Source organism: Eucyclogobius newberryi, unplaced genomic scaffold (assembly GCF_026437365.1).
Source record: "Eucyclogobius newberryi isolate DKJ021-1_F unplaced genomic scaffold, fEucNew1.0.hap1 SCAF_8, whole genome shotgun sequence".
In the NCBI taxonomy this organism is placed as follows: Eukaryota; Metazoa; Chordata; class Actinopteri; order Gobiiformes; family Gobiidae; genus Eucyclogobius; species Eucyclogobius newberryi.
The window spans coordinates 21,180,395-21,197,917 of NW_027316500.1; the positions used below are offsets into that span (position 1 = coordinate 21,180,395).

At 40.1% G+C, this 17,523-nt stretch overlaps 1 protein-coding gene across 3 annotated transcripts in view; it reads left to right on the forward strand.

Annotated features, from left to right (window-relative positions):
* chrm3a (cholinergic receptor, muscarinic 3a) overlaps nt 1-16,725 on the forward strand; it is a 120,188-nt gene extending 103,463 nt beyond the window's left edge. For all 3 annotated transcript variants that reach the window (XM_072436700.1, XM_072436701.1, XM_072436702.1), the window contains one exon: nt 13,153-16,725. In XM_072436700.1, coding sequence (XP_072292801.1) covers nt 13,172-15,121 — 1,950 coding nt within the window. In that variant the 5' untranslated portion in view covers nt 13,153-13,171 and the 3' untranslated portion in view covers nt 15,122-16,725. The remainder of the gene's footprint in view (nt 1-13,152) is intronic.
* Nucleotides 16,726-17,523: the final 798 nt, after the last annotated feature.

A 17,523-nucleotide genomic window follows, 5' to 3' on the forward strand; every position in this document is an offset into this window, starting at 1 on the left:
CCCTCATCTGTATGAAATATTATAAGCCTTAACAATTGCAGCTAGCAGTTATAGCGGCTACCGAGTCCCTTCCTGCCGCCGCGCTGGTTTCCACGGGGCGGGCGCCTAGCAACGAACCGTGTTTGCTGTCAGTCCGGCCCGTTGCTAACGCGAGCTGACCTCTGGGGAAGAAGGAGCCTGACTGGTCAGTTGTTCTCGTTCATATATTTATTTATTCGTTTATTAACCTTTATTTAATTAGTTAAGACGGCCATTGAGCTCGAGACCTCTTTTACAAGGGTGACCTGTAAAAGACACCACACAAATCAGAGAAACATTTAATAAGAAACATTTATTGTTCATATATTGATTTACAAAGGCACTGGTGAAATAAAGACAACACCAGGGTGATGTAAAGCTGTTAAATACATATGAAATAAGTGTTTTCAGTCCAGAATGACAAGCCTCAGAGGAGCAGTTACAGAGAAATAGGCGCATGTGTTTAAATTGAAATAAATGGGAACCAGACTCGGATGGAACCAATTCAAGCCCAGGCTCACTTCCTATTTGGAACGCAGCAGCTAACTTTTAGCTCAGTCCACTGATATATACACTCTGTGCTTTAATAGAATTGATCTTGAAATGTAATACGATAATAATTAGCTGCTCATTACTCATGAAAACAGAACATCAGTCGTTATACTTGAGTTGGGAATGTAAGACTGCAACTGATTAAGAAGCACGTACACACAACATGTATTACACCTTTTCTCACTTATTGTGCTATTTCTATCCTATTCCATCGTATTTCTGTACAGTACTTTTGCTACACAATTGAAGTACTTTTACCACATCTAAGGTTTACATTTCCTGAGAGAAAGACAGAAGCCTCAGTTCAACTCTTGACATATTCCTAGGCCTGTCTCTATTTTGCCTCTATGTTCCTCCACCTGTCTGGCCTCTTCACGCAGACATATCCTACACAGACTTGTCTAAGTGAGGGAGAGTGCCATATCTAAAGAGTCCCAGCAGCAGCTTGTTACTGCGCCTGTCAGACAGACCCACCACAGAGGTGAGGATGTGTGTGAGCTCCCCCAGGCCCTGCTCCGGTCACTTTATCAACACAATGCACTTTATTTCACCTGGGGGCTGTTTGCTTCAACATTTTGGACATTGCTAAAAACTTGTGCGTATAATGCAATGTAAGACTATATTTTCGTCACAGTAGGACAGGGCGGAATAAAACACATTTATATGCTGGTATTATGAAATATACTGCAAAGAAATGGTTTTATCGTTATAACATTTCTCTCTACTTCACTGGAGAGGATCTTTGTGCTTCTGGCAACGCAGCCTCGGATGTGCAAGTAGAGTTATGTATTTATGCACGTACTGTATGTTTTGAACAATTCTGCCTAGTTTTCTTTCTTTTTGAGAAGGTATTGTCTCATTTTTTGTTAGTAACATTGCCATGGGGCAGACTGACGGGGTTGTGGCTGCTATTTGACCCAAGGCAGGGGACAAACCACGCCCCAGTGCTTATTAAGTCTCTCAGGTTGCCTCAGATAAGTACTTGGGAGTGCGTTTGGACAGCATGGTACGGCTCTCGGCCTGTCCAGCTATGATCCAAACTGACACAGATTAATAAATGCAATATGATGAAGATGATGGGACACAAAGACTCTGAACCACTGCAGACGATTTGTGAGAGACAGTCATGACGGAGCCTCAACATCCTCGATCTGGGAAGACGGCGCCACATTCTCAACTGCAAATCCAACTATCTCAAACTGTCTTGATCCCAACATCAATTAAACGAACTTGAAATGACTTGGCACTTTCTAGTTGTTGATTTGAATAGTGTTTTGCTGTTGTTGAATCTTTGTTGTTGTTCTCAATGTGGCATGTGATGTGGCAAATATTGCACCGACACAAATTTCCCCCGGGGGACGATAAAGTTTAATCTTCTTATTCTGCGTCAGTGGCATCTCCACAAACATCATTCACACAGCGACACAGACTCAGGTCTTTATGTGAGGGGGATCGTTTCAACCTAGTTTTAATGTTATATCAAATTTTGTGGAAAAAGTTATAGTTTATTTATTTTAGTAGACTTGACAATTCAAGCCATGTCAGTATTTTAAACATCACTTGAATACAAACTTGTATTTCATTTTATTTATTATCTATTTGTTATTGTTTCAGCAATAAAACCTAGTGCACGTTTCTTATGAGTGAAAGTGAATTGTAAAAGCAGAACTTTGTGTCAATACTCAGGCCCCTTATCAAAATATAAAACATTTTATCTTTTGCAAACTTGTACGAAAGAGCTTTGTGCGTCACTATATGACTCTGTGTCTCATTGTGGTCCTCATTTTATGGCTATTGAGAGGCAGCCGTCATGCTTTATAATAACATAATGCTCAGGCTATTTAAGATCCAACTTACGATCATCTTCAAATGTCAAAAAGGTAGTCAATAATTTACTCCATTGCGCTCCAAGGGTTTGCTGGAAAAGGTTAAAGGAATAAAAGAAAATAGCCACCTCAGCATATTACATCACTGACAGGACATTTTAAGATTTCTTCTAGCTACTGATGTTTATAGATGTTTGTCTTGCATATACATTACATAACTGACTGGATTATGACGTCATTCTTTGGCTTGTCAGCGATGGGCGTTTGAGGAATTGCAAAAAACGATTCATCCCATGCCAGAATGTAAACAGAAGTAAGCATTTGGGTAAATCCATAGTGTTCAGACAAAGCTAACAAGCTGTGCATGTTATCAGTCTAATACATGATTGTATATTTGAACAAAACACAATAATGTTCTTTTGTTTGTTTGTAGAAGGTAATATTCTTACCAAGGCAAAATAAAGACTTTCAAATACACCAAGGAAAATCTAGCTCTGTTTGGAAAATAAAGTAGAAAGCTAATCTATGCACAATACACCACATGCAGTGTGCCACAGAAACACACTCAGCACTGCTCTGCAGACACTGCACAGGGTTTACGCAGGATAACAAAGGGGAACACAAAAGGAAAACATATATCATTTAGAATTGACAGACTTATGGATATTGTTTGATGCATCGGAGTAGGGAGGTATTCGACTATAGGGTATTTGTGGGTATTATCTTGCTAAAAGTATTAGAACTTTTCTCTGTTCCAAAGATATCATATTTTATTTTACTTTGTTATTTTTTTCTGAATTCTGAAAGCCATGGATAAAAAGTTTGCCAACTACAGGTCAGTTGTAATGTGTAAATATAAATGGATCTGCTAAAACTTAACTTAACGTGAAAGCACTTGCATCAAATCATTCAAAATAAAACATGCTCCATTATGCTTTGTCTTTGCCTCTGGCGCAAACTAATTAGTGCTCTTTATAATTGAGCCTTTCACTCCAGCCCACTGTGCCACCCGCGCTAACTCAGCTTTTTCAAACTTCTTCAGCTTCACCTTCACCTCTCTATCCTCCGCCTCTGTTCTGCTTCAATCTCTGCTTGTGTCTGCTTTCATAGTTCTTTCATAGATCTTCTGGTGGGCAGGGATTTCAAGGCCAGCGTTATCACATTTTATAATGTATCACTAAGTACCTGGAAATCACACTAACACAAAGCTTTGCTTGATTGAGAAAAAATGTCTGATCCGATTAGATTAGCTTATATTGTCCCCATAGAGAAATGTGTCCTCTGCATTTGACCCATCCCTCAATGCCACTGGGGCATCTTCTCAGGGGTCTGGGGACCCATCTCCAGATCTTTGTGCTTGGCTTAGTCAGGACCTTTTCAAGAGGTTTTTTGACCTATGGTGCATGTTTTTGTTGATTGGGAGGAAACCCACCCAGGCACAGGGAGAAACATGCAAACTCCACAGAAGGTCAAACCTTTGCTGTGAGGCGAGAGTGCTAACCACTCTGCTACAGTGCCACAGCTAAGATAAGATAAGATAAGATAAGATATTCCTTTATTGTCCCACATGGGGAAATTTCATTGGTGCAACGCAGGTAGATACAGAGGTAGATACAGAAGAACAGATCACTTATAGGAAGTCTGAAAAACACTTTCAGTAGAAGATCTCCTATAAATAAATAAAAACTCCCATAGACAAATAAATACATAAATACCATTGCATGTGATCCCGACAGTAATTGCACATGAATATGTGTCACGACAGCACATAGATTGCACATGAATTTCACAGTAATTGCACATACGACAGAATTGCACATCAGTATTAGGTTAGGTCAGTATTGCGACGGGATAACGTGATGATCTCCGGGTAAGACGACTGTTCCTCCTTTGTGTAAACGCGGTACGGCGCCGGCCGGGGGGCGGGGCCGGAGCCGGAGCCGGGGGGCGGGGCCGGAGCCGGGGGGCGGGGCCCGAGCCGGGGGGCGGGGCCCGAGCCGGGGGACTCAGAGCCAAGACACATCGCAACGACACGACGAAAACACTCAATCCAGCCGAATAAAGTCAAAACAAGTTCATTTAAAGCGATTCCAGTGCGTGTCCCGATCGTTCGTGAAGTTCCTCTTTCATATAAACGTGTATATAAACGTGTACCGACGACACGCCGTACTTTAGCGCGGCCGGAGGGCGCGGGGGGGGGGGGGGGGGGGGGGGGGGGGGGGGGGGGGCTGGTGGGCTCGCTCGGAGCTAGCTCACGTCACAACAACACAATGAACGCAACGAAAAACGCTCAAATCCAGCCGAAAAAAGTCAAAAACAGTTAAATTAAAAAACTATTCCAGCGCGTGTCCCTATCGTACAGTAAAGTAGAAAAAATATACTTACTATATTTACAAAATATAGGAGATAAAGCACAATAAGTGTGAGAAAGAAGAGAGAGCGTTTACACCGGGCTGCTAGCTGTACCAGCGCCTTATGACTAAGGGCTGTGATCATCATTTTAACTCAATACTGATAACTTACAATTTACCGCCACTATTGGTTCAAAATGACAATAGCTGCTGTTCATATTGGTCCTTTAGGCAAAACACGTTTACTCTTATAATGTGATTGCCACATGCCACTCAGTCTGCCCCAAGACAGGTGTGGCTATGACAAAGCTTATCAGCCCTTTGTGTGACTGTGTAATGACTAAACACCAAAAACACCACTCTAAATATCCAGAAGCCCTAATGAGACTAAATGTTTACTAGATATCAATAGACCCGTCACCAAATGCATATCTCACACTTGCATATCTGTTTGGTACACAGACCAAACCAAACCAAACCAAACTGATTTGATAAACAGATTTCAAGCATGACTTTATATCAAGTTATCCTGCCCTTTACCAGCTCTTCGATGATAATCTTTGCCTGTGCCACATTTAGTTGGAGCGCTGCCTGTGGAGCCCTTTTGTGCCGACTGCTTAACCGCTCAGGGCTTATTTTTCTTTTCCTACCATTGTTATTTTGTCAGTCTAAGTCACTGTCAAAACTCCATCTGTTTGTGTGGCTCCTGGTGCCAGTGTAAAACCCGCTGCTCGAGTAATCTGGATTGTGCAAAGAAAAAAGGCTGCCTCAATAAAAGACAGAGAGAGCTCCTGGCTGCCCATGGTCATAAAGCAGAATAAACAAGGTTAGGGCCAAATAATTACACAGCGCTGCTTCCTGGCATTAACCGACTGACCGGACTTCTTCACAGTATAGGCTCAAGTGCAGCTCCTATTACTGCACTCTCCATAAGTCTTGTATAAAAGAATCATCTGCCTTCAAAATATACATACCTGGCTTTTCAAATGTGACTTTGAACAGAACTTCAAGGAGGGTAAACTTTTTATGGATGATATCTTTGCTTTATCATGCTGCAAAGTGGTACTAGTAGTATTGCAGTAGTAACAATTAATAATAATAATTGTAATAATTGTACCTCACATTAAAAAAGAAAGATATGAAGTTGAGGAGAAGGTTACTTTTACTGTTATGACTTCAGTATTTTACAAGTAGCAGTTAAAAGTTGTATAAATACCGGTAATATTTTCCAGTTGTGTGCCAAATTCTTATATACTTGTCCTGAATAAAATGTGAATTCCTGATAGCCCAAATGAGATCTTATTCCTTGTTCCTACGTTTCAAAATGTTATATTGTATATAAAAAAATGTAAGTACAATATTTAACACGTAACCATACAACATCAGAAAAATAAACATTGTATGAGGGACATTAGGTAGTTGTTTCATGAATTGAAAGTTTGTCTTCTCACACTTCTATACGGCACACCACAACAACCATCACTGAACAAACGCGCTTTCAGTATGTGCAAGAGCAAAGAAAAGAATAACATGCAATAACTGAAAATAGATACAAAGGAGGCAATAGTGTCAAGTCATTCCACCTCCAGACTCGTATTGTATTGTACTTGTATTTCCATAAGGACTCTTGGTAACCTATAAGCAATATTGCATCTATTGTATTTCGACTCCATTGAGAAGAACGCGTCATTGTAGTATCTCTTCACACGTCCTTGTCTGTTTGTTCTGGTCCCAGGAACCTTCGCACAAGCGTCTGATAAGCACTGCTCGAACGTTCAGTCTGCTGTACGCTGCTCCCTGTACAAGATGGTACTTCACAAATGACAGGTATTTGCTGAGCTTATCTAAGTCCTTACCTGGTACAGGAACAGACAAGTGCAAGGTGACTTGTGGTTGTTATTTAAATGCATTCTTGGTACAGTCATTTGTAGCTGGGTCTCATAGGAGCGGCGTGTTCTGGAGGACAGCTGAAGGGATGAGGCGTTACCGCGGAGACAGCAGATGGACGTGTCCCTCTTATTTAAATAGAGCTTCTTCAAATTTGAGAACAAAACTCCAGTGTCAAGACCAATACAGCAGGTCTTGGTGTTCCACGTTTATTAAACATATGATGCAGTGGGCAAAGCAGGACAACATGGATACACACAAGAAAGAGCAATAGTGTAATTATGGAATTGATTCACCTATTTTGTTTATTTATCCAATTTATACCAAGGTTTTAAGAAAAAAAAAACATTCTAATCAATACTGTAGATAGTGATACTGCAGATAGAAGGATTATCATACAGCTTTACAGAAACTACTTTTATCTTTTGTTGAAAATTACCTTTTATTGTATTAAAAACTATTTATGTATACTTACTTAATTAAAGATTCATTTTAAATCTATTTCTGAAACTTCTGGGACCTATCTTTCTGTAGGAAACAATCCGCTCATGAAAACGTGTCAGTTTGTGTCAGTGTAGCCATCCTATTTTTTGGTAGTGGATATTTATGTGACTTGACTTTTAAAGATAATTAATAACATTGAGTACTATAAAAACATTTCTAATACGGGTGCCACATGGGCAATCAGGTCTGTGAAGAGGCAAGTCCACTAAAAGTAAGAATTGATGTTTTTAAAATCATTTTATGCACTAAAACAAATTAATCTGTGAATAAAAGTTTGCTTTGCTGTTAGCATTAAGGCTAATTTATACTGAGCATGTTTTGGTAAGAGCACATACCTTTGCCCCTGGCCTGCTGCTCTGTAGTAACTCCAGTGTGGGGTGACGTGGTGAAGATGTTCATGTTACAGTATATGAAGGCCTCATGTTGAAGCATCTGCTCTATACCTCCTCCTCCTCCTCCTCCTCGTCAGCTTCTGCGTTTGAAGTGAAAACATCTCAGATTCTCAGCGAGACTCCCTTTAAGGCATCTTGGTCTTTACATGTTGTTCTGGCAGAGACATCACTAACATCATGTATCCAACCTGGGCTGCGATATATCTTTTACCAAGAATGTCACAGGTACAAATAGCCATTATATTTGTGTTTGGTTGTACTAATCTACCAGATTTATTTTCTTAGATTCATTTTTTCTGTTATGTTTGAAAACCAGTGTGTGAAGTTGTGGTGGCACCTGAGAGGAGCAGTAGAATTAATTGGCAGATGTTTTGTTTTATGAATTGCAACAAATTGGCCCTTAGGATACTATTTATTTATTAAATTGAGTAAAAATGTTTGTCTCACTCTAATGTATTTGAGTGTCAGAAAATTGCAATACATTTCCTCTGTAATTCAGGCACTATATCTGTAGAAATTGCTGCTCTACATTCATTTTCCTCACAGCGTTGTTGTTAAATTTGAAATTGTCACCTTTCCTTATCAGATAGTGGATTCAAAATTAGAATGGACTGGTGTAGGATTTGGTTCAGATAAGAATCTTTGAAGTTTTCCGGTATCTCTCCAATCTTACCCTCGGCCAAGTGGGCACTAACTGTGCTTGTTGTCAATGCTGAGTACCTGACAGATGGCCTTATGGCGTTTTTGCAACCCCTGCCACCGCTTTCTGGCATCAGCCCCATCTTCAACAGCTTGAGATGGATTGAACTCCTCCTTGGCAAACTGTAAAATGCCTAATCCAGCCATAAATCCTAAAGGGTTTTTATTTGAGGTTCCAGGAATAGAGTCAGGTACTTTATGTGAATGAAACATAAACAGCATAGATTCAATCTGTACAAATAGGATTCAAGTATTTAGAGCTATGAGAGTATGTTAAGGTATAGAATAGAATAGATTGCTGTTAGTTGAATCTGGCTCTGTACATTTGGGCTAAAGGTGAATCCAGAGTCAATAAGCAGGCTGAAACCTCCATTTATTTCAGAAACGGCAAAAAACAAAATACAAAATAATAGTACACATAATAATAATGGGGAAAATGTCTTCATAATGTGGTTCTTTTCACATTTTTTGGACTTTAATAGACTTTAAAACCAGACGTAACTGGGCAGAAACCATATGTGCTGTTCAGAGGTTTACAGTCATTCTCAGTTGTGAGGAAGAATCTAAAGCTAACAGACATATTTTATTTATAACACATCTTTTTCTTTCTGATAAACTAAAGGAAACATCTAAAATGTCCAATTTCCACATGTATGTACAAGTCTGCACATACATTTACCTATTAGACACACAGTCATAATGCAAATGATTTTAGGGACTTTGCTTCTCCTTTGTCAAATTTCAATAGATATTACATTACTAGCCACATTTTGGTTAGATACAGCCACTAAAAGCTTTATTATATAATTATACATTTAGCATCTACACTTATGCAGTATATATATCTACACATATGCATATCCTTTTCATTTGGATATTTTAATTTGGTTATTTCATCTTAATTTTATAGTATAATGTAAATGAGTTACAATTGTGTGAATTAATTAATTTAAAAACAAAAAAAAAGATCATTATAAAAATCTTCTACTAGGTGTCAGAGTGGTGTGATATTTAAAACTTAACGTAACTCTGTCTGGAATGTTCCACTGTATGGCATTAAACATTTATTCAGTTATGAGAGTTTATATTGCTCAAAAAACTTGAAAAACATGCATTCTTACTGTGAGTGGGGCAGCCTCTCCACAGATCTAACATGTAACTTTGTGATGCTACCGTCATCTGTGCATGAAGTTAAATAGTACACCTTTAAATAAATGTAAAATGTTATGGACATTTCAGAGTGCATAGCTTCGTACGTCTCAATGTCTTCATCTCTCTTTTAGGGGCGGGCTCATGCTTTGAATAGGTCGTCTTCCCATCGATCCATCTTTCGTCCAAGTCTATCTTTAGAGCATTCCGCTTTCTCTTGTACTCTTAATCTTACGTCACCTGGCGGTGTCGTATTTGCACATGCAAGATAAAACTTGTAGGTCAAAGTTGGTCTATCCCGTTTTACCCACAAGGCTTTTTTCACTCAATAGGACCGTAATCGATCAGAGCTTGTTGTAGAAATGCGGCACGATCACGTTTCACCTTCACATACTGTACACTTTATGTCTTTGCTCAGTGTGCAACCTGGAATATTACTATGTTCTACCTGCATCATCGTGTATCAAGCCCTTTATGTTGTATTGAGTCACCACATGCCCCGAAACATGTCGGCACAATGCACTGAACACATACAATAATCTGGTCATGCTTGTCTAGCCTGGAGAGGTATGATGTCACTTCCCCCATACAAGGAAGAACCAATTAAAGGTGTACTATGTAATACTATGTCACTTTTCTCTGCTTGTCCACGATTCGATTGTATTGCTTTGTCATTTTGCACAGTACGGCATTAAACTTGTCACTTGTTCATTTGCAGTTGTTTTTTTTTGCTCAAAAATACAATGGAAAAACGTGTCACCTCTCCACAGATCAGACCCGTTTAATGCCGCACATTCTTGGCAAAATATGAAAACAAGCAAGTTACATACTGCAGCGTTAACTAAAACTTGTATAGTTGCTCTTTAAAAAAAAAAATATATATATATATATATATATATATATATATATATATATATATACCGTATTTTTCGTACTATAAGTTGCACCTTTTTTCAAAGTTTTGGCCGGGGTGCAACATATACTTATATTTATACTTATATACTTATACTCCGGAGCAACTTATATGTGATATTATTTGTTATTTTCACACTTGCAACCGCATTTCATACTCCAGTGCAACATATATGTTTTTTTTCTTCTCTATTATGCATTTTTGGGCTGGTGCGACTTATACTCCGGTGCGACTTATAGTCCGGAAAATACGGTATATTTTATTCTTATTTTTATTATCAAAAAAACAAAAAACAACGAAGCACAGCAAAGCAGCAAAGAGCACAGAGGAAAACAAGAAATATCCAACAGAAATGCTATGGCACAAAGTTGCCAAAATTTAGTCCAAACTTTATCAAATTTGTTCGAATTGAGTCCAAATGTCAGTTAATATCTCTAATTATGTCAGAGGGTCGCAGATATGTTTATTTTTTGTGTAGCATCAATGGCTGCGTATTGATTTATTTATGATTGTTTGAACAGATATTCATTGGTTTCCCATGTGCTGCCATCCAAATTGCTCTCATTTACATACTAGAGAGAAGCCAGACTCTGATTGTGAAGACTTGTCTCTGCAGGATGACTAACAGCCCACGTTTACCTGCTTTCTATTGTCAGCGCTGGGCAACACCAGTCTGCTCCAATCAACTCTCCTATTATAGCTCAGACCAGATCTGCAAAAAGTGATTGCATCGCTTTATTTTAGCCATGAGAGGTGTTTTGTCTGTTTATGCATCTCTCATGAATAACTTATTTTTACTGTCCTACTTTACATCCCTAAAGAGCAGTTTGTAAGGAATTTATACATGGTTAGTGCCAAAAAGTTCACCTCTTATTTCAATGCATGAATATTTATGAATCGATGGAACTGTAAGCAATTAAAAAAGAGGGAATATGTCCTCACAGCAAAGCACATTACATTAAAGGAGTTTTCAAAGTACCCAACTTGAAAAATAAACCTTTTTATGAATATGGCTACTTTTCTGGGCCCATCTGACTCAAGATTGACTGCTGAAAATAGAAAACATAGATCCCTTGTATTTTTGTCTGTACTGTCCAACCTGCTGGGACAAATGCCTCAAAATGTCAGAGATCATTGCTTTGTGACGCAGTAAAAGAGAATCCATCGCAGTTCCTCTCACATGGCAGAGAGTTTGACTTGTGTTGTCGAAACAAAGTCACAGGGAGCGCTTCGTGCCCAAACAGCTGCTTCTCAAAGAGCCGGCTGAGCTGAGTGTAACTCCAGAAGGATGCCATCTTTTATCACAACAACTTCATCAGTTCAAGTTCAAGTTAAATAAACAATTAAAGTAGTATCTCTTCTGCATAGTTTGCCAAGATAATAATAATCCACATTTAGAGTCTGAACAGGGCTCAATTGTACCATGTGTGAATGTGTTTGCTGTGGTACTGCATGGCACATGAATTAAACATACTCATATACAGCCATCTTACTGTATATACATACTTCACATGTAGTCAGACCATTGAGGGATTCTTGACAGCTCGGAGCTCACCTGGCTTATCTGTAGATTTAGCTCTCTGGATCTGTCAGAGAAAGAAAGAGTCCGAATCTCAGTCAGTCTGACATCTGACTCACTTGCGAAGGGAGACACTTCAGGAGTCCAGTCTTTGAAACATATTTTTGGGAGATATAGAGCTTTATATTTGTTTTTTAATTCATTTTCACTTCTAAGCCCCAGTGTTTACAGAAACTCAAGGTAAAAGATAAAAGCCCGATCTGAGCACTTTTGAGTTCTTATCTCCACATAGACACATTTTGCCCCATAGTCTGTGGAAATATGTGTAACACCTATAAGCAGCAATGCACAGTGAGGTGCTTAGGCAAATGAGCTTTGTAAACATTGACTGAGGCTTTTAAGCAGTCATAAACATCACATTTATTTAGCTCTTGAAGGTATTCGTCTTTATGATTTATTTTTGATTTGCATCTCCATCTCTGAGCTTTGGTTTTAATGTACTGCTTTCTCAAATGGCAATGCTTTTTGTTTAGTATGTTTCTGTCACTCATAAACAATACATGTATATATTGTTATGCGGGTATCCAGGGGCCTTACCTCTGAAGGAGGGGGTAGAGGGGCCGTCTTAGTGATGTGGATGTGTGTGAGTTGCTGTTAGCTACTGGGGTTCTTTAGTGTCTCAGAGGGAGGGGTAAATCTCTGCCAAAGCACAGGTGCAGCATTCAGCTTCCAATAGCATCCCCTGTGGCATCAAGCAGGCCTCCAAAGGTTCTCTTTTTCTCTGTGTGTACATTTATTCTGTTTTGTTACTTGGCAATATGTAAATGCACCAATAAAGACTGAAGTTTTCCAACATTTGTTAGATCTGTTTCTACCATAAAAGCTATCTATCTGTTTTAAAAACCTGCACAAATGTTGTTATTTTACACTGTTGGTGTTGCAAAGAAATTTAAATTGGCTGTTTACTTCTTTCTTTGTTGGCAGCATTTTTTAACAAGCCCACTAAATACAATAATTCTGACAATTATAGATAATTGCCAAGACAAACCTAAATAACAGGACAACACAAGTTATTTCCCATTTATCACAAGTTGTTTTTGCAGACCCAGCAGGGGTTTCTGTTTTGGCTGATTCTCTTAAAACAACAACACCATTCTGAGCATGAAGTATCTTGTTTTTTCCTGACAAACAGAATATGTATGGCCATCCTCTGTCTCTGCCACTGTTGGGTGTCTGCAGTGGAACTCTAGCTTCCTCTGCTGGTGAAATTGTGGACTGTACAAATTGCCAGTGATTTTTTAATTGATGTTTTTTTTTTCTATTTTGTGTTCTTCCTTTGCAGAATATGCCAGGACCTAACAATGAGCTCCAACAGCACAGACCCTGGCCTCTTGCTTACTGCCATCACCTTAACAACTACCACAGGAGCCTACCCACAATCCAACGCTCACTACCAAGAACAAACTGGAGTAAGCTCAGGATTAGTTTACCCCACGAAAAGCCTGGATGACAACTCCTCTTCAGCCAACAGACCGTGGAACGACACCACCCAAGTGACCAATGCGAGTGCCAACATCATCTTCGACCCTCTGGGGGGTCACCAGTTGTGGCAGGTGGTTTTAATCGTCCTAGTGACAGGAATGCTTTCTCTTGTCACTGTAATTGGCAACATCCTGGTCGTGGTGTCATTCAAGGTCAACCGCCAGCTAAAGACAGTCAATAACTACTTCCTGTTGAGTTTGGCTATAGCTGACCTCATCATTGGGGTCATTTCTATGAACGTGTACACAGCTTTCTTGGTGATGGGCTACTGGGCCATGGGAAACTGGGCATGTGATTTATGGCTTGCTATAGACTATGTGGCCAGCAATGCCTCTGTGATGAACTTACTGGTCATCAGCTTTGACCGCTACTTCTCCATCACCAGACCACTGACATACCGGGCCAAACGAACCACCAAGAGGGCAGGGATTATGATCGGGTTGGCCTGGTTTGTGTCTCTGGTGCTTTGGGCACCAGCTATTCTGCTCTGGCAATTTTTTGAGGGAAAAAGGACAGTACCCTCACATGAATGCTACATACAGTTTTTATCTGAGCCCACCATAACCTTCTGCACAGCCATGGCAGCCTTCTACCTGCCTGTGACAATTATGAGTGTTCTATACTGGCGGATTTACAGGGAAACTCAGAACCGTGCTAAAGAGCTGGCTGGTTTGCAAGGGTCTGTTGGACGTGGTGCCGTTGGAGCAAAAAGTGGGAATGGTGCAGGAGAAAAAGCCCATTTTGTCCATCAGACAGGAAGTAGGCGGAGCTGTGGAAGCTATGAGCTTACCAGATTGTCCAGGAGGAAACGTACATGCAGAGAGCTAGTTGGTCGGCTCCACTGTTGGCCTGGAGTTCGATCCTGGAAACCTGGTAGTATCAGACATGGAGAGGGAGACCCGGACCAAAGCAGCAGTGACAGCTGGAACAACAATGATGCTGTCTTGTCAATGGATCAGTCTGGCTCCTCTGAAGAGGAGGACTGTGGAGGAAAGGAGATGCTTTCCCAGAGCCACACCATTTTCTCCATTGTCCTTAGTCTTCCAGGGCTTAAAGCTGCGGTCAACTCTCAGCTCACATCATGTGAAGATTTAGATGCTGTGTCAGAGGAGGACCCACTGAGGGGCGCAGAGTACAGTCAAGACAACCTCAGGAGGGGCACAACAAACACCACAACTTCAACCACGTCAGATGGAGCTAACAGCACAGAGAACAGCTATCACCAACACTTCTGCTCTCGCAAGATCCAGTCAATGCCCAGCATTCCGGCTAATGCCAACACACGTTTATTAGACGGTCAAGCAACCACTGCCAGTGACTGTTCTGCCACCAGCATGAACACCAAATCTCCCTCCGTCCCAATTTCATTCAAAGAGGCAGCTCTGGCAAAGCGCTTTGCAGCCCGAGCCCGAAACCAGATCACCAAGAGGAAGCGCATGTCCCTAGTGAAGGAGAAGAAGGCAGCTCAGACTCTAAGTGCCATTCTGTTTGCTTTTATCATCACGTGGACACCTTACAACATCATGGTGCTCATCAATGCCTTCTGTAAGGGCTGCATCCCTGGTGTGCTGTGGGCAGTGGGCTACTGGCTGTGCTACGTCAACAGCACCGTCAATCCAATGTGCTATGCCCTCTGCAACAAGACGTTCCGAACCACCTTCAAGATGATCCTCCTGTGCCAGTGGGACCAGAAGAAGAGGAGGAAGCAGCAGTTTGAGCAGAGACAGTCCGTAGTCTTCCACCGGAGGATTCCCAGAGAGTCCACGTAAAGGACAGACGGATAGAATGATGGGTGAATAAATAGGACAAGCAAACCTGAGAAGCATCATCATGTTGTTTCCATGGAGTTCTTTGCTTATAAATCCTTCCTGTGTTTCTGGTTGAACACAGCGCACCGATGTTAAACAAACATGTGGTGTCACTGCCATGTTTGTGATGGTACATGTGGCCTATAATGTGTGTGCTTAAAGTTACGTGAAGGTGAAGTCTGTCCTTCAAGAATCATTTCATGCAAGTTTTAGTATGAACTGAACAGAGCATTCAAGAAAAGGGCTAAAATGTGTGCTGCGAGAGACTTTTGAAAAATGCATTGATATATTTCAAGTGCTATTGATTCAAATGGATAGAAAGACAATGGGATTTACATGTCCTTCCATTTACTGTGGGTAGCTAGATTTGTAAGGAGATTTGTAAGTTGTTTGCATTTTAAAACAAAAAAAATTACTTGTGAATTGTCACTCAAAAGCCAAGACCATAAACATTTGCGCTGCCATAGCTTTCCTGTGTATGACGATGGGTTGTTAAAAGTTCTAATATGCGTCCTTTCTGCAGTCAAAACAGAGGTGTATTTTTGTGGTATTGGATTTTTTTGTCTTGGTATTTACGAGATTTTGAGCCAGAAAAAGAACTGAGTTGTGGCTATGTGTGTGGCACCACAGTCAGTGAACTGCTGTTGTGTTCAATGTGATTGTTGTGTTTTATGGTGGACACTAAAGTACTTGGGTTGTGTTTTATGTGCTTTCAGGATTTTTTGTGAAGAGTATTGATTATTCCGTAATGATCATGAAAAAAATATTATTTTTGTGTATTTGAATATTTCTTTATCACATATGGTAGCTGATTGCTCACATAAATACATCAGTGTATTATGATTTAGCATTTTCTAAGTTGTACTGTAAGAAGGCCAATACACCGTTAGTATTGTAGAGCAATGTTGCCCTCTAGTGGTAAAACAAAGATGTAACACTGTCAGTGCTGATACATTATATTTCCAAATATTTAGCAAATATAAATATTACGCCTCTAATGGAAACAGCCGTTTCTTTTAGTTTGTGTAATTTCACATACATCTTGAAATAGTTACTTGGCACAAGGAAAACTCAAAAAGTCTTCTTTTTATATTCTGACACTTTTAAGAGTAATAGTTAAGTTTAATTGTTTTATTTTTTTTATGAATTGACTTGTGAATTATAATGTCCCCTGGCCCATGTTCCAAGATATGACATTTATTTGTAAAGCCTATTCTTTGCTCTGATGCATTGAAGTACCATATATTTTCAGAATCAAATATATACTGAGAATGGAACACATTGGGAAGAATTCTATATATTGGAAAGTGAATAGATATTAGGATGGATGTGATTTTAATAGAAAGGATGGCTTACTATGTGCTCTGTGAACATCATCAGTGGATTTTTGTCTGCTTTATCAGTGTGCTATAGTGCATTCTTTATGAAATACAGAGATTTTTTTGTTCTAAATATTGAGAATGTACACTATTATGATGTTGCCACAAAGAATTTTGTTACATTTTAAGTATGCCAAATCTACTCATATTTGTATTTTAAGTCATTAAAAAACTTTATTGACACTGCTTGACTGTCTTGTCTGTTTCACTGACATATTCACGTATCCCTTTTTGAAAATAAAATCAATACATAAAATAACTTAATGATGAGATTATTATCATGAAATAATCATGTGTGGAAAAATAATTTCGGGCCTGCCACGAGTTGGCCACTGTCCAGGATGTACCCTGCCTAAGGCCCAAAGTCACTGGGATAGGCTCCAGTCACCCGCGACCCCGAAAGAGAACAAGCGGTAGAAAATGGATGGATGGATGGAAAAATAATTGAATTACTTATATTACATGTGGGCAATATTTACAGAATTTTTATATTTTATACCCTCCGCGGGCGGTCTCTATTTATCCTCTCTTCAAGCTCGGATCCTCTACCAGGGGTCCCTGCTGTTCCTGCACTGCACTTTTCTGGACCGAGATGTCTGATGTTTTTCCTAGGATCTGCTCAAGCCATTCCTCCAGTTTGGGGGTCACTACCCCAAGTGCTCCGATCACTATGGGCACCACTGATACCTTCACGCTCCAGGCCTTCTCCAGCTCCTCTCTGAGGCCTTGGTATTTCTCTAGTTTCTCGTGTTCCTTTTTCCGGATGTTACCATCCCATCTTACTGCAATGTCCACCACTGTGTCTTTCCTCTGACCCTTGTCAACCACCACTATGTCCGGTTGGCCATTATCATTCTGTCTGTATCTGGAAGTCCCAGAGGGCCTTGGCTCGGTCGTTCTCCACCACCTTTGGTGGTGTTTCCCACTTTGACCTTGGGGTTTCCAGCCCGTACTCAGCACAAATGTTTCTGTACACAATGCCAG